Source organism: Hyperolius riggenbachi, chromosome 8, assembly GCF_040937935.1.
Source record: "Hyperolius riggenbachi isolate aHypRig1 chromosome 8, aHypRig1.pri, whole genome shotgun sequence".
NCBI lineage: Eukaryota > Metazoa > Chordata > Amphibia > Anura > Hyperoliidae > Hyperolius > Hyperolius riggenbachi.
The window spans coordinates 221207062-221231719 of record NC_090653.1 but is presented as its reverse complement, the minus strand read 5'-3'; the positions used below and the strand labels follow the sequence as shown (position 1 = coordinate 221231719).

The 24658-nt window shown below is 43.3% G+C and overlaps 1 protein-coding gene across 8 annotated transcripts in view; it reads left to right on the top strand.

Moving 5' to 3' along the window:
- GAPVD1 (GTPase activating protein and VPS9 domains 1) overlaps positions 1 to 21652 on the top strand; it is a 131501-nt gene extending 109849 nt beyond the window's left edge. For all 8 annotated transcript variants that reach the window (XM_068248182.1, XM_068248189.1, XM_068248188.1 and 5 more), the window contains 7 exons: positions 592 to 701; positions 4772 to 4931; positions 9517 to 9704; positions 12479 to 12692; positions 15862 to 15934; positions 16101 to 16298; positions 19213 to 21652. In XM_068248182.1, the coding sequence (XP_068104283.1) occupies positions 592 to 701; positions 4772 to 4931; positions 9517 to 9704; positions 12479 to 12692; positions 15862 to 15934; positions 16101 to 16298; positions 19213 to 19353 (1084 nt within the window). In that variant the 3' untranslated portion in view covers positions 19354 to 21652. The remainder of the gene's footprint in view (positions 1 to 591; positions 702 to 4771; positions 4932 to 9516; positions 9705 to 12478; positions 12693 to 15861; positions 15935 to 16100; positions 16299 to 19212) is intronic.
- Positions 21653 to 24658: the final 3006 nt, after the last annotated feature.

The window sequence follows — 24658 nt, the reverse complement described above, 5'->3', positions numbered from 1 at the left end:
CCAGCTTGTAAAAGATAAGAGAGAAGAGAGAAGCTGCTCTAATCTAAATAATACACAGGCAGTGTGCATAGAGGGGCCTGGAAGGGGGAATTCATAGCAGAACCACAACACTGAAGAACTTGGCAGCCTTCCAGACACAGGCTGACAAGTCTGACAAGGGAAAGATACATTGATTTATTACAGAGACTGTGATAGTAGAAAGTGCTGCAGTAAGCCAGAACACATTAGAATAGCTTTTGGAACTTGTAGGATGATAAAAAACAGGATGAAATTTTTGTTACGGAGTCTCTTTAATGTCTTCATGCTAAGCAAGATAGTGTTAGTGTTCTCCCCCAAAATTTTTCCAGCTGGGTGGCATGGAATAGTAGCCGGGTGGCATGATAAAAAAGCGGGGTGGGGCGGGATGAGAGGATGCAGGGCCAGTGCTTCTGTGCGTAACTCTGCTTACAGCATAGGAGGTGGTGAGCCAATGACAGCCGGGTGCTCACCAAAACTACCCGGGTGGACCACCTGGCTAAAATAGCCTGGGGAGAACACTGGCGTTATGTATTCTTCATCATTGCATTTTATTTTTTTTTTTTACTTTTATAGGGATGCGAAGAAAAAGTTGCGGTTAGCATTGTGTTCTGCAGATGCTGTTGCCTTCCCAATGCTGTCCCACTCCACGCGGAACGGTCTGCCAGATCATTCTGATCCAGAAGGTACATCTGCATTTCCAGCATTGGTCAATTTTTCTTATCAATATCTGGGCAATTTATCCATTCTAGCATCAAATCTGCTTGAAATCGCTGCACCAATCTATGATCACTTTTCAGCTGAAATCGATAGATTTAATAGATTTAGTTGATCACACCAAATGGAACATTTTGCACATTTGGCTGGTTGGGAGGAGGTCGTTAGCGGCGGTCCATTTAGCGTACATTCACGTTTCCGCTGGTGCTTTCTCCTGTGTCTTCTCTCTGCCGTTGGGTCCTCCTACCTGTCTCTTCTCTCCCACTTGTGTCACGTCACAAATTCTAGAGGCCAAGAACAATAGGCATCATGGCACGTACCTTACGTGGCTACAGGCCTCTAGTTTTTGTGGCCTCTAGCTTTTAGTCATGTGACACGAGCACTGCGGGAGGGAAGACGCACGGAGGAGCACCTGGACATGGAGAGAAAACATGGGAAGAAGCGCCGGCAGACAAACGAATGTGTTCGCTGCCTACACTGAATGTCGGGGGGATATAGTATATGAGGAGGGACCCGGCAGGCAGTGCGCACAAAATTTCAATCAATTTCATGCTGAAATCTATTGAAAATCTGAGGACAGCGTCCAGAGGAATTTAATCCGATAATGATCTCAGAGGAATCTATCTGCTGGCTACATAGTGTGGCCAGCTTTACTCAGACTAGAAATGGACATCAGCTCAGATATATGAGGGCATGTTGCCTCTCCTGAAATCATTTTGATTTGTAATATTTCTGCATCACTCAGGAAGCTGGTGAATGCAGTGGACATAATGCGCTCTATTCACAAAGCATTACCGCATTCGGTAATGCTCAAAACAGCTGATTTTACCGATCACCTTCCCAAGTTACAATTCACTAAACCTATCACTGCACAGAAAATCAGAGTTCCCGACTAGTGAGCTAAATTACTGACCTGTGTAGTAATTACCTCAAGAAATGTCAATTCACAAAGACTTCCGCATTTCATTTACCGGCCAAAAGTGTTCAGTATTTTTCTCCAGCTCACAGCAGCCGATAACTCGCTCTCCCCATGCTGTCTCTGCGTGGTGGATTTGTCAGACAGCCGTTGGGGACAGCCAGGCAAGCTAATAGGGAGAGCCACACAGCCTGCTTCTTACTGTGATTTGATGCGAAAGGGTATCGGGTGGGTCTCTCAGTGTATCAAAGCAGAGGAAGCTGCCAATTTTGAGGGCTTTCCTGCATCCCTTTAGATGTGTAACTGCTAGTTCACACTCGGTGCAGGAAGCGGCGCTAGCCCGCTGCATGCAGCAATTCTGCCCGATTTGCGCTTGTGATTCTCATTCAATAGAGCGAGAATCACAGAGCAGTCACCTCTGAAACACTGCATGAAGCGCATTTGCGATTAATCGAAATTGCAACCGCTGCAGTGTGAATGTATCCATAGGGATACATTGTAGCAGCACTTTGCTGATCGCCGGTGATCAGCAAAGCGCTGAATAATCGCCCGAGTGTCAACCAGCCCTTAATCTGTATTGTAGCACAGTGTTTCCCAACCCTGTCCTCAAGGCCCATCAACAGTGCATGTTTTGTGGAAATCCACAGAGGTAGCTAATCAGCTCTGCTGCAACACAAATTACCTGACCTGTGCATGTTTGTGGTTTTCTGAAAAACATGTACTGTTGGTGGCCCTTGAGGACCGGGTTGGGGAACTATACTGTAGCATACAGAAGAGCGCCCCCTGGTGGCAGCACATCTAAAGAGATGACTGCGATGCACAGGACCGAAAACCTCTGAGTGATACACATGGTAATTGATAGTGTTCCTTTAAACCGATTTTGATCTGAAATTGATCAAATCATCGGTTGGACATGCTTATTGCAGCACCGACTTTTCATATAAAATTATCAAAGCTAAAGGTTGATCAGGCCACAAAATCCGTAGACGTTTGCCCACCTTTAGTAGATGAAGCCTCCTATGGTGACACATCTTTATTTACAGGTGCAATAAAAATACTGGTCAACCTCCTTAGCGGTATGCCCGACACGGTGTCGGGCATACCGCTCTGTGGCCCCAGGAGTCCCTCTTAATTAAATGTCCCAAATGGTTGTAAATCCATTAGCTAGCACTAGGCTAGCTAGTAAGAGTATCGGGCAGCGCCTGATCCCCGCCGATCTCCCTGTTTATACGTTACCCCCCTGGATCCAGCGATCGCGCAGCCTGCTGGCGCAGCTTGGGTCTCTCTATGGGGAGGATTGGGTTTGCGCATGACGTCGGAGACGTCATGACGTCATCTGCGATCCTCACCATAGTGAAGACTGGAGCTGTCCGGAGAGGCTGCGCCGATCGCTGGAGCCGGGCTGGGTAACGTATAAACCGGAGGAGCAGCGGCGATCAAAGGGTGTCGGGGACTTCTTCTAGCTAGCCTAGTGCTAGCTAGAGGATTTATAGCCATTTGAGACATTTATTTTAAAATCAGGCAAAAATTAACACCTCCTGAGCGGCATAACGCTCAGGAGGTTAAAGACAGTTTGAACACTGTTTACAAAATGTTTATAGATTATTTTATTCAAAAATTATCAAATTACCAATGCGATTTCTATGTAATGCCCAATCCAGTGACACTTTATAGAATACTTTTTAAGCCCTGTAGGCCAGTGACCTTGCAGTACCCTTGTCAACAAAGTGTTAGCTGTGTGCAGGTTATTGCTTCACTGCCATTTGGGGCCTTCGCTGCCTAGATTACTTTGAGTTAAACACAAATGTACCGCATATATTTTTCCCAACAAGGGAAATTACTTTTAGGCAACAGTAGAGCAGTCTTGTAGTTCAGGGCTTCCGAACCCTGTCCTCAAGAACCACCAACAGTGCATGTTTTGCAGAAATCCACAAATCACAGGTTATTAGTTGATTAATTACCTATGTGGATTGCCATGCACTGTTGGTGGGCCTTGAGGACAGGGTTGGGAAAAGTGGCGTAACTACAATTCAAGGGCCCCCCAGCAAACTTTTGTGGCTCCCGATGTTCACAACCCTTCCCTTGGTGCCCTTCACAGCCTTGGGGCCCATTTCAAAAAGGTCCTTAAACAAGTGTGGCCAACCTGATCTTCACACACTCATAGCAAGTGTAGCCACAAAAAGACCTGATCTGAAGTAAAGTCCCCTATATCGGAGGAAGGGAAGGTTAGTATTTGGGGATCCCCCACAGCTCTGGGCTCCCCTGCGATTGCAGGTGCGGCTCCCCTCTAGTTACTCCCCTGATTGGGAAACTATGTTGCAATTATCAGGGTGATGGGTTGAGAATTCAGATAAGGGATCGTGATTGTCACATGACCATTGCTGTTAATGAACAGCTGCATTCCATTATTTTCTCATCGTTTCTTTTTAGAAACAATAGTGAATTGATTGAGTTAATGATAAAGCCGGTGTTTTCAAAACTGGCTGAAATAAAACTTTAAAGTGCAGTTATCCTTTGAAATATGCTGTTAATCATAATCCATTGTATTATTTTACACTCCACGTACCCCTCTTTTTCTGCCTGTACATGTATGGAAGTTTGATAGCAAATACAATTCTTAATTGTGCCCAATTGTGGTCCTCTGTTTTTAAAGCCACATGGGATTTTGAAAAAAAAAAAACCCAAGCACAGCAGTAGCTGTCTGCTACCTCTGTACAGTGGAGATGACTGTTAGGGCTGACTAGACTCTAAAGCGTTTTTTGAGCGTTTAGGGACCGCTTTTGATCGCTAGCAATTTCCCTGAATGCTATGTAAATAGATGGGACAGATTCCACTACAGCGATTGCGCTTAGGTAAATCACAATCGCAGGACATGCAGCATTTCCATTCTAATGCATTGTATAGGAACAGGGAAAACACTCCCAAAATCACTTGCAGAGCGCTACCACAAATCACCAGCGATGACTTGTTTGGCTATATAATCAAGTATTCTGATCACGCAGCAAACCATTCACTTGGTCCATATACTGTAAAATGTCTATAGACAATAGTTGTATGTTATGTTCCATATTACCCAACTATAAGAAAATGCTGATTATTAATGTTACATTTTCTTTGACATAGACAATGAGATTGTGTGCTTTCTGAAAGTCCAGCTGGCAGAGGCCATCAACCTGCAAGACAAGAATCTTATGTCCCAGGTACAGGAGACCATGCGCTGCGTGAGCCGCTTTGACAGCCGAACGTGCAGCAAGATCCTGGCTTCCATAGCAGAAGACTACAGGTATGGAAGGCCTGTAGGCTACCAGCAATAAAGGTGGTCTGTGTCACTGGGAAAATTCTTCTTTATTTGTGGCCGGTATTGTCTGAATCTATACAGAACCCCCTCAACCAAATCTGATGACGTATAGGACCAGTTCATGGGAGTTCAGTGAATGGAGCTGCAAATCATGCTCAGGATCGTCAGCAGTCTGAGAGAAACATTCTGAGACTTAGAAGTGATTTAATTGAACAGCTTATATGCATAATTGACATGTTCAACTGACGGTAAAACACAATAGAAGTATTAGTATATTCCCTCAATACCACTCACTGAGAGGCCAAGCATCATTCACTTTAAAGTGGACTGATAGTGGACCAAAGGAGAAGAATCCACAGTTGAATCTTTAATGAATTCACAAGCAAAAATCCTTAATGAAGGCTTGTTTTTTTCTTTGTTCGCCATGATACATCCCAAGAAATGCTGGGGTGAAATTTGTATATGGTAGCAGCTGTTTGAGAAGAACTTTGTCTCCTGGCTGCACAGGTGGATACGCTGGACACCTTCCATTTGGCTGGGTCATGCTGTCCTCTCCTGTGATTTCATGCAACACTGAGAGCAGCTGTTTTATTTTATGAAACCATGCCAGAGAATAGCATGATGCAGCAGAAGGTAGTGGGTCACTTTACAGCCAGGAGGCACCGCTCAGCTCATTCGACCATGGTTGAGGAGTCGAGGAGTCGGAGCAATTTTTGGGTACCTAGAGTTTGAGTCGGGAGAAAATGCACTGACTCCGACTCCTAATGATTTTAAACTGTAATTAAAATAGAAAATATGATAAAATGTTCTATTTCTCAGATAATAGTCATCATAAATAATTTATATATACAGTAATAGCTGTGCTTAGCCAACAGAAATGAAATAAACCAATCAAAAAATAGTTACTTGTGCTGCTTCAGTAAAGCAGTCCTCGTATTTTTAAAGTCAGATATACATATCTGATTGTGACTGGACAATGTACGATGTGTACACAGGAATCTCTTTTATATATACTAAATAACATCTATGCTGTAAGAATAAAGCCTGATGTGTAGCTGTGTCACCAATCGAGATTGTCAATGAGATGGAAATAATTCTGCATTGATGCTGATTTATGCAAATGTTTGCACTCTCTTTGCTCATGAAATCAAATAATTTGAAATCTTGTTAAAATTTGGTTTAATGACTACGAATTAAAGGGTACCTGAGAAGGATGAAAACAAAAGTTTTATACATACCTGGGGCTTCCTCCAGCCCCCTTCAGGCCAATCCGTCCCTTGCTGTCCTCCTCCGCCACCTGGATCTTCTGCTATGAGTCCCGGTAATTCAGCCAGTCAGCGCTGTCCGGCCACGTGCTGCTCCCACATCCAGGAGCATTCTGCAACTGCCCAATAGTACTGCTCAGGTATAGTATGCTCCCGGCGGCCAAGTGTGTGCAGGCGCACTACGCCCGACTGCCTCAAGTACCTCGACTCATAGCAGAAAATCCAGGTGGCAGAGGACAGCGAGGGACTGATTATCTTGAAGGAGGCTGGAGGAAGCCCCAGGTATGTATAAAACTTTAATTTCACCTGTCTCCGGTTTACTTTGTTACACAGTAGTACTATACTCTACATATGCACTCGCCACAGAGCTGCAGGGAATCCACTGAGAATGTTGTGCACATTGAACACAGAGGTGTTGTTGATCACCCACAAACCTGGTTCAGATTGTGCATGAAGAATGTGTAATAGAGGAAGAATCACCTCATTCTCCTGCAGAGAACCTGCACATCACTTTTACATGTACCCACAGTTATATTGCCTAGGGCCTGATCCATGTTCAGATTGTGCATGAAGAATGTGTAATAGAGGAAGAATCCCCTCATTCCCCTGCAGAGTACCTGCACATCACTCTTACATATGTACCCACAGTTACATTGCCTAGGGACTGATAGATGTTCTTTGTTCCTGTCTATACCTTCTACAAGTACTCTTACCAAGGACTAGTTTGAGTCTATGACTTAAAGTATTAGAGGCAGAAGATCCGCCTGATATCCAGGTAACTGGTATTGTTTAAAAGGGAGTAAATATGGCAGCCTCCATATCCCTCTCACTTCAGTTGTCTCTTAAAATTCCTAAGCGTTGGCAGTTAAGAGATGCATTTCATGTTACATACTTTCAATCAACAAGATTGTAATATGCAAATTAGGAATCTGAGTCGGGACTTACTGCGCAGTCGCTGGACAGCTACACGTGTCTGCAGCACACGCCCGTGGCCTGGAACGCACTGCGCATGTGTATGTCACTGCATCATGCACATGACGTCATGCGCAGCGCGCTCCCGGCCATGGACACGCGCTGTAATACACGCGCAGGTATGCCAGCGTGGTAAGTCCCGACCTTATGTTAAGAAATCATTTGTGTATTTTAAATTTTACAGTTTTGGAGGATAGTAGTCCTTTACTACACTTATCTTTTTAATCTGCATGCAGGTTCACAGTAAGGCTTCGTTCACATCATTCAGCTCAGATGGCTGTGCGATCGCAACGTGTACGATCGTACGCCATCTGCACTACTATGCGCTGCAGATCCCATTCACTACAGTGAATGGGATCTGCGCTGCGATTCATGAAAATGCATGCAGCAGTGCGATAGCGCATTGCAGTGTTGCGCAGCACATATGATGGGAACAGTAGAAGGCTGTATATGCCCTTCTGCCGTTCTTGTGTGTCGCACACTATGCGCGCTGACAAAATGCGCGCGGCAGCGCGCATAGTCTGAATGAGCCCTCAAGTGAACATTAGTCACTCAGTTGCTTCCACTGGACTTAATTACATTTTAACCATTTCTGCCACCCGGACGTGAAGCTTACGTCCGAGCGGCTGCTCTGCTGCGGTGCCGCGCTTTGGCGCGATCACGGGTGCGCCCCCGTGCTGTCCCCCGGTAGCCCTGGGATCAGTGGACGGGAACATGGTTCCCGATCACCGATCCATGTTCCCAGCAGAAAACCGAAGCACTCTTACAAGAGGCTTCAGTCTTTCTGCACGTAACATTTTCCGCATCATCCTTGTGCTTCCACTTAGCGAGAAGCACAAGGAGAAAAAAGAAAACGCTGAAGGTGGCCAAATAGTAAAACTACATCTACATATTTTTTACATTACAATTTACACATATAATATTAAAAATTAACTGTTTATTTCCCACACCAAAATATTACTCAAATACATTTAAAAAAAAAAAAAGACATAAATAGTTAAGGTCTGAACTTTTTAAATATGCATTTGAAGGGGGTATACTACGAACCTTTTTTAAATTATCAGCTTGTAAATAGTGGTGGACGCAAAACGGAACAAATGCACCTTTATTACCATTTAAATTTTGTCCCTATCACAAACGGGCAATTAAAATACATAGGTTTTAATTATGGTAGCGTGGATTATTTTAAAGCTGGTTTCACAGTGGGACGTTAAAGTCCCACGTTACAGCAGCCAGTAACGCAGCCTAACTCACAGCACTGTAAAATCAATTGTGCTGTTCACAGTGCCCACGTTGCGTTACATAGTAACGCAGCACGTTTAAGTGCTGCATGCTGTACGTTATACTGGGCTAAGCAGCGTTAGACTGCTTGCACATGCTCGGTAATGTTGGAGGAGGAGGTCTCCCCTCCTCCTCGAGGCCAGCCACATGGCTAATTAATATTCACTGCACTGCAGAGACTCGTGGTAGGACTGTAGTGTTGTCCGGATCGTGAACGAATTGTTCATTTGATCCGGATCTTTTTTGTGAGCCGAATCATTCGGATCATCACAATGAAAGATTCGGTTCACAGTGGATGTCGGTCTGGAAGAAACAGGAACATACAGAATGTGCAGTGCAGGGAAAGGTCCTGTCCTGCTAGTCATTTCACCCAGTCTGCTTCCCTAGTAAAATGATTCAAATTATTCGGTTCAAAGATCCGGATCTTTTCAATGATCCGATTCAAATGATCCGAATCTTTAAAAAGATCCGGACTTCCTATCACTAACCTGTAGCGGCTGCTTTGAGAGCTGCATAACGCAGCTCAATCTGACGTCCAACTTCAACACCACCATATGTTGCATTAGGGGCTCGTTATGCGACCATAACGTCTTCTAAAACGCAACGTCTTGGTGTGTAAGTAGCCTAAAGCTATAATGGCCGAAAACTGAGAAATAATGAATTTTTTCCATTTTTTTTTCTTATTTATCCTGTTAAAATGCATTTATAAAAAAATAATTCTTAGCAAAATGTACCACCCAAAGAAAGCCTAATTAGTGGCGGAAAAAACAAGATACAGATCAATAAATTGTGATAAGTAGTGATAAAGTTATTAGCGGATGAATGGGAGGTGAAAATTGCTCTGATGCATAAGGTGAAAAATCCCCGCGGTCTGAAATGGTTAATAGTTGCTGAAGATTTAAATGAATTGATCTGTGATTGTCATTCTTGTGCCATGGCCTATAAACCCTTTAAGGACTAAACAAATGTTTTTACGTTCTATTAATACTACATTGAGGTGAAGCCATCTTGATATGAGGATGCTGAGATATTTTTGATTTGGTGCATTTCAGGAAAAGAGCCTCTTATATCGCATATTTAACAAGATGTCGCCAAGGTTTGCAGACCACTCAGGCTCATCTTGAGCGACTCCTGCAAAGAGTTTTGCGTGATAAAGAAGTTTCTATTCGCTACTTCACTGCGGTCTGTGTACGACTGTTACTGGAAAGCAAAGAGAAGAAGATCCAGGAGTTCATTCAAGGTAACTTTATTATTTTAATTACACTCTACTGTCTTAAGCTAGGCCCGCATGCTAGATGACAATCTGCCTTGGCAGTTGTTGAAGTGCACTTAAGGTAAAAATGGCAGAGCCTGTCATGATAGGCTGTGCCTTAAAGGAATACTTAAGTCTGATAAAAAAAAAAAGACTTTTACTCACCGGGGCTCCCCTCAGCCCCCTGCAGCTGAACGGTGCCCTCGCCGTGTCCCTCCGATGCACCTGGTCTCACCGGCGGCCACTTCCGGTTTGGCCGTCACCGGCCAAATGTCATGACGTCAAAGGGAGTCCCGATCCACTCCTCAGCGCTGCCTGGCACTGATTGGCCAGGCAGTGCATGGGGTCTGGGGGTAGGGGGGGGGGGGGGGGCGCGGGGGTAGCGGCGGCGATCGGAGTGCACATGCAGCTAGCTTAGTGCTAGCTGCGTGTAGCAAAAAAAAATTATGCAAATCGGCCCAGCAGGGCCTGAGAAATCCTCCTGCGTGGCTTACCCCGCACTACGGGGTTACCGCCAGGAGGGTTAAAGACCTTTGTCAGTCTTCACAAAGAGAGGTGAACAGTGGTCCGCAAATTTTAAAGCCATAGTAAATGTGCCTGGATCTGCAGTACAAGATGTAGCATGTGCTGAACTGACTAAACTTCTCCTCTATAGTAAAGGAGACCCTCAGCTTCACATAGTAATGTGGCAGCATGGGTGGCGCGTGCAGCCAGGCTCCTTGCCCCTCCCTGTGTTTGTGAAAAAAATAAAAAGGGTTTAGTGGAGAAAGTGTTGATCAGAAGTTGACCCATTTGGCTGCCTGGGATGTTCTGCACAGTGTCTTCGTGAGGCGAACATCGTCTGACGGCTGGATGACTTGCTCACCATCATCTTTCAGCAGCATCACTTGTTATCATTGGAGTGGGTGAAGACTTAGTACTTACATTGGCTGAGCTTTGCTAGCTGGGACCACTGTAACTGGGGTGCAAATTACTGTAAGGAAGGGGGATGTTACTGTAATGGGGGGGTTCTGTAATGAGGAGGGGAGACTTCTGTGACTGGAGAACAAGAATGAAAGAAACCGAGAGCCCAATCTGGTGTAGTATTTTCCACAAATGTGGAGATATAACGGAATTAAATTTATACTCACAAATCTGGGTAACCACATAGGCAACCACTGAGACAGCAGGTTGGGAGAATTATCACCTGACCCCACTCAGGTTTAAAAAGTCGCTCTCTATAGACAGGAAAAAATGGGGATACACCCCTCCACCGAGGGTGGAATAAGTATTCAGATAAACAAGGATAATCGAGGCGCCAAACAAGTATAAAATAGGTTAAAAACCATCTAAAAGGAGGGAAATGGGTGGATTCACCTCCCCCAAGTACACAAATGACCAGGCTAATTCATCCGTTAGATATACAACTGTATTTATTTAACACAATTCTCCAATAGTGATGCTATAGCATCACTATTGGAGAATTGTGTTAAATAAATACAGTTGTATATCTAACGGCTGAATTAGCCTTGTCATTTGTGTACTTGGGGGAGGTGAATCCACCCATTTCCCTCCTTTTAGACGGTTTTTAAACTATTTTATACTTGTTCTGTGACTGGAGGATTACTTTATTTGGGGGGTTGCCTGTAATCGGGGGTATTAAGGATACCGCTTAGAGGTAGATGATCCACAAGACAGCCCTGCACTATGGACGCACCAGGTTCAGTATATTTTTTCCCCCCGTGTTTTTTGTCCTCTCAACTTAGGTGCATCTTATAGTCTGGAAAATATGGTAAATAACTTCTCACGCTCTCCGTTCCATCAATAGGACTACATGAAACCATGCCCCATTTTCTTATCAAGAGCAGTGCAATGAAAACTTGAGCAAAAGTGTTGAGAAGCCCAGAGCAACCAGTTAATAGCCTGGTCTTATTTAAAGGAACAGCATCAATACCCAAGTGTTCTAAAAGGACAATGTACAAATGTAAATAAAGTAGCTGTGTAAACATTTTCCTACTTTTCATGTTAAATACCTGAGGCAAAAGCTTTTATTTATTTTGTGTAGCATTTACTGTAGTTCTATTTGAACAAATCATTTGCAGAAGGGGAGCCTGCTTCAATGCACAGCCAGTGTTGTTTTCTGCATATCAGACTACAGAGTATTTTTCTCTGAAAGTAAAAAAGTATGAAAAGCTGTAGTGTCACAGACAATTACACATTTTTATAACAAGTTCCATTTCCTCTGCTCTTCTGCAGACAGTTCAGAGACACAGAACAGGCAGCTGCAGCTGCTGAGAGCTTTCTCTCTCACTCAGTTACACACAGGGTTAACAGATGTACAGTAGTGTTTGGGAATTCCCCCCTCCCCTCATGTTTCACTGGTCCATCAGAATTAAACAGACTTGCTGTCAGTTCAGAGTGAAAGGAATTTGTTACAGTAAACAAGAGATAAATGAATTGTATACATCATTATTTACAAGCACTTCAGGAACTCTCTCAATCTCAGGTTTAAAAAACATGTTAATCAATAGTTTTCCTTTAACAGATGGTCCTGAGCAGTTGCACCTCCATTGCTTCAGTTTTTCTCGCACTGGTACCAATAAATCTGTCCCACTTTCAATATTGGCTGGACCTTCCTGTGTTTTCTGCCTGTGTTATATAGTTATCTTATCCTGTTGACTGGATACAATGTAGAAGACACTGCCCAAAACTCCACTATAACACAATGGTGGTACTCTATTTGTGGTTAGAGCTGGACAGACAAAAATCTATTTTTTTCCTAGAATTCCAGAAACTGACAGCTGCTGATGACAAGACTGCGCAGGTGGAGGAGTTCCTGCAGTCCCTGTATGGAACCATGGCCCAGGATGTGATTTGGCAAAATGCCAGTGAGGAACAGCTGCAGGATGCCCAGATTGCAATCGAGAGAAGTGTGATGAACAGAATCTTCAAGCTGGCCTTCAGCCCCAACCAAGATGCAGATATCCTTCGTGACCAGTGAGTGGGAGGGGAAAGCGGGAGTGGGCAAGTGATTGTCAGGGATGGTCCATGTGATGCAAATCATTTTGAGTTCATGCTGGATTATGTATGCAGCTTGAAAAAGGACCAATCAAATTCCACCTTGGCAGAGTTCAGTTGGTAAGCTTTCAAGCTGCATAAATGTGCATACAGAATTTGCCTAATTCTTCATATTCTTAATAGATTTTGCATTTCTTATGAACATTTCATATGTACCAGTTATAGCCTCAACTACCGTATGTTGTACATTATAACCTAATCTTACTTCTAGAATGTTAAAGGGGAACTTCAGCCTAAACAAACATACTGTCATCAAGTTACATTAGTTATGTTAATTAGAATAGGTGGGTAATATAATCTCTTACTCACCCTGTTTTAAAAGAACAGGCAAATGTTTGTGATTCATGGGGGCTGCCATCTTTGTCATGGGGCAGCCATCTTTTTGCTTGAAAGGATGTGACAAGGAGCAGGAGACACTGTTCCAACTGTCCTGTGTCCTGATAACCCCTCCCAGCTGCACACACTAGGCTTCAAATGTCAAATTCAAAATGTAAAAAAAAAATTGCACCAAAACAGCAGAATGAGAACAACATCAGAAATCCCATCATGCTTTTCACAGCATCAGGGGAAAAAAGCCTGGGCAGTTTTCTTCTGTGCAGCTAAAAATGAGGCTTGTATAAGAGAAACAAAGTTCTGATGCTGTGAAACTGTTAAAGAAACGCCAAGCCTTTTCAGTGCTGCTGAGTCGATTTTTAGTCCGGAGGTTCACTTTAAAAAGCGCTTGCTAATTCAATGCTATGGGGAGTTTTACAAAATCTCATCGCTCCAGTGTGATCACACACATAGGATAACATTAGCAACAGCTTTTTAAATCGCATAGCACTCAGAAAAGCTCTTGTACTGCGAATAAGAACACTGCACTGGACACCCAACTACTCACTTTTTAGTACTTGAAGCAGACCAGACAGCCGATTCTGCTGTGAGGAAAACTTGCTGAAGGGGGGGGGGGGCTTTTTTTACCTTCTAAAGCTGAAGGCATTTGGTAAGTTATTAGAAATGACACAATGGAAGAGCTTACTCATCTATGAAAAAACAGCCATTGGTAATAAAACAAGAAGCACATTTTTAGTATAAAGTGTCTAGTATAAAGTTCTCGCGTACCTTAAAAAGGGCGCGGGGTTTTAAACGATAAACATGGATAACGTTTAAAAATATAATGTACTATATTTCGTTTAAAAATGTTTTATAAAGTTATAAATCATTAAATAATGTTCATGAAATCGGCAATTGTGAAAACGTTAATCTTCCGTTTAAAAAGTGAAACGTATAATAACGTTTAAAAAAAAAAATTAGTAAGTAACCCTCCCTGTACCTACCCCTAACCCCTAGACCCCCGTATTGGTGCCTAAACCTAAGACCCCCCCTGGTGGTGCCTAAACCTAAGACCCCCCCTGGTGGTGCCTAAACCTAAGACCCCCCCCTGGTGGTGCCTAAACCTAAGACCCCCCCTGGTGGAGCCTAAACCTAAGACCCCCCTGGTGGAGCCTAAACCTAAGACCCCCCTGGTGGTGCCTAAACCTAAGACCCCCCTGGTGGTGCCTAAACCTAAGACCCCCCTGGTGGTGCCTAAACCTAAGACCCCCCTGGTGGTGCCTAAACCTAAGACCCCCCTGGTGGTGCCTAAACCTAAGACCCCCCTGGTGGTGCCTAAACCTAAGACCCCCCTGGTGGTGCCTAAACCTAAGACCCCCCTGGTGGTGCCTAAACCTAAGACCCCCCTGGTGGTGCCTAAACCTAAGACCCCCCTGGTGGTGCCTAAACCTAAGACCCCCCTGGTGGTGCCTAAACCTAAGACCCCCCTGGTGGTGCCTAAACCTAAGACCCCCCTGGTGGTGCCTAAACCTAAGACCCCCCTGGTGGTGCCTAAACCTAAGACCCCCCTGGTGGTGCCTAAACCTAAGACCCCCCCTGGTGGTGCCTAAACCGAAGACCCCCCCTGGTGGTGCCTAAACCTAAGACCCCCCCTGGTGGTGCCTAAACCTAAGACCCCCCCTGGTGGTGCCTAAACCTAAGACCCCCCTGGTGGTGCCTAAACCTAAGACCCCCCTGGTGGTGCCTAAACCTAAGACCCCCCTGGTGGTGCCTAAGACCCCCCTGGTGGTGCCTAAACCTAAGACCCCCCTGGTGGTGCCTAAACCTAAGACCCCCCTGTGATAAGCATTTCAAAAACATATTGTGCAGTTTTTCGTTTAAAAATAATGTAAAAAAAAAAAAGAATTTGTACTGTTTTTCGTTTAAAAATAATGTTTGAAAAAAATATTGTACTGTTTTTCGTTTAAAAATAATGTTAAAAAAATTATAAATCATTAAATAATGTGTAATCATGAGAAGCAGTAATAAAACATGAAGTCTCCGGGTGCCGCTTTTAAAACGTTATTTTTCTCCGGCGCCCTTTTTTCCTATCGGGCGCCCATTAAACGATATTTATTATGGGAGTGAATGGCGGCGCCCGATTTGTCCACTAGCCTCCTGCGCCCTTTTTTACTGTTACCAAAGTTCTCTGTCTGTCTGAAAGCCATACAAGGCCTATACAGGAAGTATGGCATCATATCATTGCCACTGGGAGCTGGATTTCCGCATATGCAGCTTTGTGGGGTGAAGAGAATAGCCTCCAGACCTTTGGCCTGCGCTAGATGAATACACCTGCTGGGTTGGGTACAATGTGATACCTCCCCAGGAAGTGTCCTTCCAGTCAATCCCATGTACCTGCAGTAGATCATTAGTTCTTTCACTGCTCTCACAAAACAGTAAAGAGCCCGAAGTTCTTTAGCTCAAGATAGCCACAGTCCCACCCCTTACTTACTGGTAAGGAGGCAACCTGCTTTGATAGACATGGCCGCTGGCTGCTCACTTAATCGAAGGAGCGGTTTGATAGAGAACATTGAATGTAAACTTTTTCTGCAGATTTCACTGTCATAACAAGGGACCTGGTCACAAGATTGCTAATCGGAAGCATGCCTCCAAGGGTAGGGAAGGTAATTTCTTCTACCCACGGGGCTTTTATTTATTTTTAACCAGAGTTGAGCTTTAAGGATGAACTTTTGGTGAAAATGGCTCTTGTTCACTGACACGATTTCTCCTATTACAGGGTGTTACACGAGCACATCCAAAGACTGTCTAAGGTTGTGACAGCCAATCACAGAGCTCTTCAGATCCCTGAGGTCAGTACAGAACGCTGGTTTGCTTTGTTGGCTGCTTCATTAACCTATAGTTTTCTCTTATTTTTTTGGAGATTGTATATTTTTATGTTGTATAAACATAGTAAGGAGAATTTACTGTGAGTGCCTACTGGTATCAAGTATGTCTCATTTTCTGTATGTGCCACAGGTCTACCTGAGGGAAGCCCCCTGGCCTTCTGCCCAGGCCGAGATCCGGACTATAAGTGCATATAAAACCCCCAGGGATAAAGTGCAGTGTATCCTGCGAATGTGTTCCACAATAATGAACCTCCTCAGCCTCGCCAATGAGTACTCCGTCCCAGGAGCTGACGATTTTGTCCCAGTCCTGGTGTTTGTTCTCATTAAGGTAAGCAGCAAGGAATATATGATGAGAAGAAGAATGATGGGAAGAAGAAGGATACTAAGAGTAGAGGCCACTCTGCCCAATTGGCAGCTGCATCTTCCTTACTTAGTGCTGCTATAAAGAATTCCATGAAGTGTCACTGGTTTGGCCACTAAATAAGATTTATCATTTTATACCCAATACAAAATGTTTCTCCCGCAAAACTTTTGATTATTCTACAAACAGTGTCAAAGCTTCATACAGACTAAGGCCCATACAGACAGGAATTTTAAAGTAGCACGTGATAAAATAACCTTTTGTCTGAGGTGTTCCAGTTGGGTTCCATATTTCTCGGCATATAAGACGCTCCAAACTATATACCTAGGTTTTGAACATGAAAACCAGGGGAAAAAAAATATACTAAATCTGGTGTTTCCATTATCCTGGAGCGTCTTGTAGATGTTCTCCCGCAGTTATTGTGTTCCTCTTGTAAGTCTTGTGTCCCCCATGTGTCCTCCTCTATCTCCATTGTGTCCTTTGCCTCCCTCTGTCCTCCTCCGCTTCCCCTGAGTATATGAAAGCAGCAGCAGCACGTCTCACCTAAACCATCTGAGCCCGTGGTGATCAGAGACCTCTACTATCTCACTGTTCTTCTAGTGCCGGCATCTGCTGATCGTGTCATCAGCAGAAGCCAGCATGAGGGGAGCATTGAATGAGAGGTCTCTGATCCCTGCAGGTTCCGACGGATTAGATGAGAGACTCTCTGCAGCTGCTTTCATCTATGGGGATTGGAGGACAATACAGGGAGTCCCCAACATTGCAGCAGGTCAGCGGCTCCTATCAGTGGGCGTTCGTAAGTTGAGGACTCGCTGTATTTGTAATATAAGATGCTGTGACTTTTTCTTCCTATTTTTGGGTGAGAAAATGTGTATCTTATTATTCTGAAAAATTCAGTAAATTGCAAAATGCGGTAAATTGCTATAGTAACCTGATGAAGGTGGAAGAGCTTTTGAAATGTGGTTTTATGTACTGATTAAAGTTCCCTTTGCCATTTAGCACATATAAATGTGTTTTCTGTCAGGCATGTACAATACTTCCACCAGATAATTTAAGTTTCTTTCAGTTATTTTATTACATTGGTGCCTCTTTGAAATGGCAGTGGTTTTTTTTTTTATTGACTTTGTCCTCTCTGCATTGATCAGGTTTTCTTGCATTTTTTCCTGCCACATGCTAAAGAGGGTGGTCCTGGTTTCCTGACCATGCTTAAACTGATTAAAGGGGAACTTCAGCCTAAACAAACATACTGTCATCAAGTTACATTACATAGTTACATAGTAATGTAACTTGATGACCGTATGTTTGTTTAGGCTGAAGTTCCCCACATTAGTTATGTTAATTAGAATAGATAGGTAATATAATCTCTTACCCACCCTGTTTTAAAAGAACAGGCAAATGTTTGTGATTCATGGGGGCTGCCATCTTTGTCATGGGGGCAGCCATCTTTTTGCTTGAAAGGAGGTGACAAGGAGCAGGAGACACAGTTCCAACTGTCCTGTGTCCTGATAACCCCTCCCAGCTGCACACACTAGGCTTCAAATGTCGAATTCAAAATGTAAAAAAAAAAAAAAAAAAATTGCACCGAAACAGCAGAACGAGAACAAAAACATCAGAAATCCCATCATGCTTTGCACAGCATCAGGGGAAAAAAGCCCGGGCAGTTTTCTTCTGTGCAGCTAAAAATGAGGTTTGTATAAGAGAAACAAAGTTCTGATGCTGTGAAACTGTTAAACACCAAGCCTTTTCAGTGCTGCTGAGTCGATTTTTAGTCTGGAGGTTCACTTTAACCTAATGGTCACCCAGATTAAGGGTTGGCCTTCCCTAGGAAAACTCACAGGAGCATGTGATCAGTTTGATCAGCTGATAGACTTGTAACGTTCTCATTTGCTGTGATGACTACCTGGTTTAACGCATGATGAAGATCAGCAAATCGGAGCCTTACAAATCTTTCAGCTGATCAAATTGATCACATGCTTCTCTGTGAGTTCTCCTAGGCAGGGACATCCCTGCCCAACTCCAGTGTCTAGTTTTTGTCGGGCATATTAAAGGGACACTGGAAGGGAAAAAAAAAACCCTTTGTACTTGCCTCGGGTAGGGAAAGCTTTTGGAACCTTATGAGGCTTCCCTTGTCTTCCAAAGCCTCAGGGATCCAGCGCTGGCAGCCTGTGAAAAATCAGCTGACAAGCTTATCTCCTGTGGCGCAGGAGCAGTAGTGGCTGCAATATTTATCATCTGCGTCCCTGTGTAGGCGCAGTAGTGCCTTCCCCGTGGGCTCTGGCGGAAATAACAGAACCAGATTGGCTATTTCCGCCAGAGCCCATTGGAAATCAGCTACTGGGTCCTCACTAGAGATGTGGCGAACATCTCCAAATCCCTGGGGCTTTTACTACTTCCGGGTCGCACTGACCCGGAGTAGTACGCCTGCGCTGACCGGCGGAGCGTGCTACGTCACGCTCATGCGCAGAGAGTGCCCGGCAACAGGAGCGCGATCTAGGACGCACTCTGCCAGGCAGCGCAGGCGTACTACTCCGTGTCAGTGCGACCCGGAAGTAGTAAAAGCCCCAGAGATGTTCACCGCATCTCTAGACTCCTCACAGGAGAGCAGAAGATAAATATTGACTTGTCTTCTGTTCAGGGGCGGCTGCCAGCGCTGGATCGCCAAGGATGGGGGAAGCCTCATTCGGATCCAGAGGTTTCCCCCTCCTGAGGTAAGTATCCCTTAAAGGAAGTTTTCTTTATTACAGATTTATTTTAAGATATATATATAACATGTAATGACCCAATATGCTTTTCTCATTTTATATAGCTGTATTTAATGCATGGTAGAATTTTATTTTAAATTTATGGTTCTATAAAATCAAACGTTTTATTTTCTTCCTAGGCCAACCCACCCTGCCTGTTATCTACTGTGCAATACATCAATAACTTCTATTCCAACCGACTAACTGGAGAGGAATCCTATTGGTGGATGCAGTTCACTGCAGCAGTGGAGTTCATTAAAACCATCGATGATCGCAAGTAGAAGCCAGTCTGAGGAAATAAAAACTGTGACTGCTGCATTCCAGCAGAGGGCAGCAGAGCCCTGCTCCTTGTTTCATACATGTACAGAAGAAGCAGTTGGCTTGTCTTTCAGGTGAAGGCGAGGCCTGCAGTGATTGTGGAGCACATCTTTGCAGACCGCCCTTGCTGTGGAAGATGTAAAGGTGTCCTGAGGTGTTCCCTATTTGGGATGGGGGGGCAAAAATCAAATATGTGCTTATTTTCGTTTTTTTTTTTTCCGCAAACTCCTCTTCTAATGCTGCATCATTTTAAATGAACTATTTACTAAACAGAAAAACCTTTAATTTAGCAGGATTGTATTATTTTTCACTTAATTTAATTTTTCCAGACATTTAGATTTAGCAATTCAAAAACGAAAAAGGGACCACATTTTTCAAGTATTTTTTAGAGAAAAAAAACACATCTTTAAATGATTTTCACTATAGCATAATGACATTAGCTCTTGGGATTAGTTGCAATAACATAGCGAAGTAGAAGAAATCACTTAGCTGCCTGCAGAGGAGTCATGTGCCTCAGCCATGGATACTACCGTACTCGCCTCACATGTTTGCTTCAAAGGGATGACCTGTAACCTATTTTCTTCACACTCATTTCCTCCAGGTTTTTTGTAGCCACACACTTTGCATTCTAGTGCCACTAACTTAAAGTGAACCTGAAGCATTTTTAAAATAAAAACGGATACCCACCTGTGGAGAGGGAAGGCTTTGGGTTCTATAGAGCCTTCCTATTCCTCTTGTGGTCCCCTCACTCCAGCGCTATCTCCTCCGTTGGCATTTTCCGACCGATGGGATGGAGACTGCTTTCTTCCGCTGCAGGAGGCTTCGGAAGTTGGAAGTGCGCTCTCACTTGCACATGCGCAGTACGGAGCCGTCTGTCTTTGGGAACAATCGGGCCCCGAAGACTTCCGAAGCCTCCTGTAGAGAGAGATTTAAACAGGGGAGACAGCGCTGGAACCTGGGATCGTGAGAGGAACAGGAAGTCTCTATAGGACCCAGAGCCGCTACCCCCCCCCCCCTTTTTTTAGGTAAGTATTCGTTTTTTGTTTTGTTTTTTTATTTTAAAAACACTTCAAGATTGCTTTTAAAGAACAACTGAAGTCAGAGGGATATGGAGGCTGACATATTTATTTCCTTATAAACCATGCACATTGCCTGGCTTTCATGCTGATCCACTGCTTCTAGTACTTTTAGCCATAGATTTTTATCAGAAACATTTGATCAGCATGCTTGTTCAGAATCTATTAGCCACGTTTGTTACAGGTGTGTGAATCAGACACTTCTGTTGCCAAATAGATCGTCAGGATTGCTAGGCAACTGGTATTGTTTAACAGGAGACAAATGGTAGCTTCCATAAAACCTCTCATTTCAGTTGTTCTTTAATGGATTTGTGCGCACATCTGGGTTGTATGAGGACCTTCCCTTGTCCATTCAAATGATATTCCACCTTTGTGATCATCATATTGGAGTCATTGGTTTATTTGGACAGAGGATATTTAAAAGGAATCCGAGGTATTAGACCTGTGGAAATTTTCTATTTATTACCTTTCAGTGTTCTCCCCAGAATTTTATTCCAGCCGGGTGGCATGAAAAAGTAGCCGGGTGGGGCGAGATGAGAGAATGCAGGGCTGGAGCTTCTCTGCACAACCCTGCTTACAACAGAGGAGGTGGTGAGCCGATGACAGCCGGTTGCTCACCATAACTAGCCGGGTGGAGCACCCGGCTAAAAGAGCCTGGGGAGAACACTGCCTTTCAAACAATATCAGTTACCTGGCTATTCTGCACATCTTTCTGGTCAGTAGGGTCTAAATCGCACACCTTAACCATGCAGCTAATTTTTGTGATAGACATTTGATCTGAATGCTTGTTCAGGGTCTATGGCTAAGAGCATTAGAGGCAGAGGATCAGCAGGACAGCCAGGCAATATGCATTATTTAAAAGGAAATAAATATGTCCACTTCCATGTGTCTGCAACTGGGCTAAAGGGAACCCGAGCTGAGAAAGTGTGTGGATAGCTTTAAATTTGGCATTGTACTTGATTTTTTTTTTTCCTTTTAGAGAAATTTCGTTTTATTTCATTATATCCTTTTTGCCTTTTCACTGTACACAACTTAGAAGCAGCCATTTTGTGATGTGAGCCATAGTTACTAAAGAAAATATAACTATATTAGGATTTATTGACATCACAGAGGTTAGCTAAAATGTTCGCCCCAATACCGTTTTGTTGTCAATGAATAAGAAGAAATTATAATTGGATTCCCCCTCCGTGTTTTGTTCTCGTATTTTTATACTTTAGAAAGCAAGATCTTTATTTTTCCTGTTACATTTTGCAGGCTATGTAAATATAAATATTCAGATGGTGATCTACCGGTTAGCCTTCTCAGAGTTTGACAGGACATATCATTTTTACCTGTTTTCAGATTTCATATATTTATCATTAATTAGGTGAATTGATATTAACTTCTGTTTGGTTGCCGTGGCTACAGCTTTGTCCAGACATTCAAATTTTGCACAATCTGACAACTTGGTTGTTTTATGGAATGATCCTTGTCTGCCCTTTGGGATTCAACTTGTCTGTGTAGTTGGCAATAATCTGGGCTATAGCTTTTGGCTGATACTGTTATCCTACCCTTGTATTGAGTTTGCCAGCCTTTTTCTTTTTCCTACCTCCATAGAAATGAGCGTGTCACAAAGCCAAAACAAAAACCTCTTACATAAATAGGGCTTAACACCTCCCGCATCCATCTTGACCTCTCTTGCATTCAATTTTGGCTAGATTTCTGTGCAACAAGTGGTTCAATTTTCATGAAATGTTTGGCTGTAACTAACCAAAATATGTCAAGCAAAGGGTCTAGTATACATTTTGAGTATAATAATAAAAGTTTCAAATGCCAAATCATAGCAAAAAAAATAAATGTAATTCTCCCTTTCTACCAGGACACAATTTCCCCACTCTTTAGCCTTTTGGCAGAAAACGTGCATTTTTTCACATTAAAATTTGTGTTTGTGCGTTTTCGCTGAAATTTGCATTCAAATGTGAACTTTAATGTGAAAAACAAAACCTATGCTGAAAAAAATTGAACCCTGCCTTAGAACTGCTGGACGGGCCGGAATCGTTCATACTGGTTTCAGCTATTTTTCCCTGGACGAGTCAGGCCCGTCCATACTGCCAGGGAGGTTAGATCTCTAATCCACCTAAAGCAATTTATGGCTGCTTTGCATGCATCCAGGCATCTGGAGTCTGTGAAAGTATCATTCATTTTAGGTGATCGATTTGTCATGCAGTTGGTCTTGTTGTTTTCTGCAATTTTTACAGTCCTTATTTTGTTTAAGATTTGATCTATCAGAGCAACCAACTGTACCAAAGTAGTGTGAAGGCGAGCATACCAGCTTTTAAAGACTTAACAAATCTGTAATAAAATGGCTACATAATCAAAGAACGACTATTGGGAATTACACCCATATCTGGGTAAGTCATTATTAAAAAGACATTTTTGCTGGAGACCCTTACGTTGCTGGTAGTTTTAATGAAAGTACTACTAGCACAGTCATAGCAAATGTTTGATGGTGAAAGAGCTGGGAATATCCTACAAATGAAATAGAGGTGTCCAAGTACTGACGTATAAGCTATTTTACATAAATTGCCAAAATCAAGATATGTTCTTCAAGAATTTTTTAAGAAAATATTTTTAGTTAATGGCCTCTCCTTATTGCCAGGCCTATCTCTAGGTTCCTGCTAGGAAGCAAGTCCTTACACTGGACATTATTGTTAGGCAACTGGCTGGATAGTGTACTGGTTAAGGGCACTGCCTTTGACATGGGAGACCAGGGAACATATCCTGGCTAGGGTCTAGTACCTATTCAGTAAGGAGTTCAAGGCAAGACTCCCTAACACTGCAGGGTGGCCTCTTGAGTGTGTCCCAGTGGCTGCAGCTCTTGAGCGCTTTGAGTTGAACAGGAGTAAAGCACTATACAAATGTTGAGATTATTATTATTATTATTATTATTATTAACTGAGTGTATAGCACTGATTGCCTTAAGCTTGCACTGTTGTCTTAAATCATGTAGGCACAGCTAGGGAAAATAGTAGGTAGGGCAGCTGAGCCTATCCTCTTTTGTTTTGGCATAGTATAATTATGTCATTAGATCTGAGGACTAAAAGATTTCCCACACTATTCTAAATATGAAGGTTTGTTAAGTGCCTCTAATGGTTAATACTTTCACCCTCCACTGGAGCCTTATCACATGATTGTGCCCACAGGAAGTTGCACAGTACTCCTTTCTCCCTGCTGTGAAGAGATTTTCCCTCTACTTCCTGGCTTCTGAACATTAAAGAATTGCCTGCAAAGCAAACAAAAAGAAGCGTTTTTGTTAGGTGACTTAGGCCTCGTTCACATCTGCTGCGCTGAAAAACGTGTTAAAGCGCATGGTAAAAAACGCATGCGCTTGTGCGCGCTTTAGTCCGCGTTTCTGTGCGTTGCGCTGCGCTTCTTTAAAGCACGTTTTGCTTACTGTAGCAGCAGCAGTTGTCAATAAAACTTTGTTTTTGTATGTAAATGTATTTTTTTCTCCAATTAGGGGTAAAAAACGCACGCGCTTCTATGCGCTTGTACGCGCTTCTATGCGCTAAAAAAGCGGACCCATTCACTTGCATTGCTGTGCGCTTTCCAGCTCAACGCACAGAAATGCCTGCAACACTACGTTTCTGTAACGCTGTTCAGCGCAGCGCATAGATGTGAACCAGCTACATTTAGTTACATGGAAAAATCAATACCTTGCTGAACGCACAGGGCAGTGCGCTGTGGAAAGCGCACAGAAACGGCCCTGATGTGAACGAGGCCTTATGTGGCAGCTGCTGCACTCAACCTGGGCAGCAGACTGTGAGGTTTTTTTTCTGTTTTTTTTTTTTTGTTTTTTTTTTGTTCTGTTTGCATTTCCATTCATTCCTCATATGTATAATTATTCATAATGGAGAACTGTAAAACATTATCTCATGATGTCACGAGTAATGTAGTGACAATATAGTGTCTGTAGAAAAAATTACCTATTGCCTTGACAACCGTTTTGAAGTAGTACTCTACTTTGCTAGACCAGATATAATGTGAATCGAGTGCTAAAGAATGTTCTTATTTAGTACTTTTTAATGTGATAGATCAAATCTTATACAAAATCCATGTGACCAGCAAGAGTGTCATAGAAAGCTATACAGCAGCCTATAGACTGTCGATGAGATGCTAATAATTCTGGCTTGCGTGCTAATGATATGCCGCT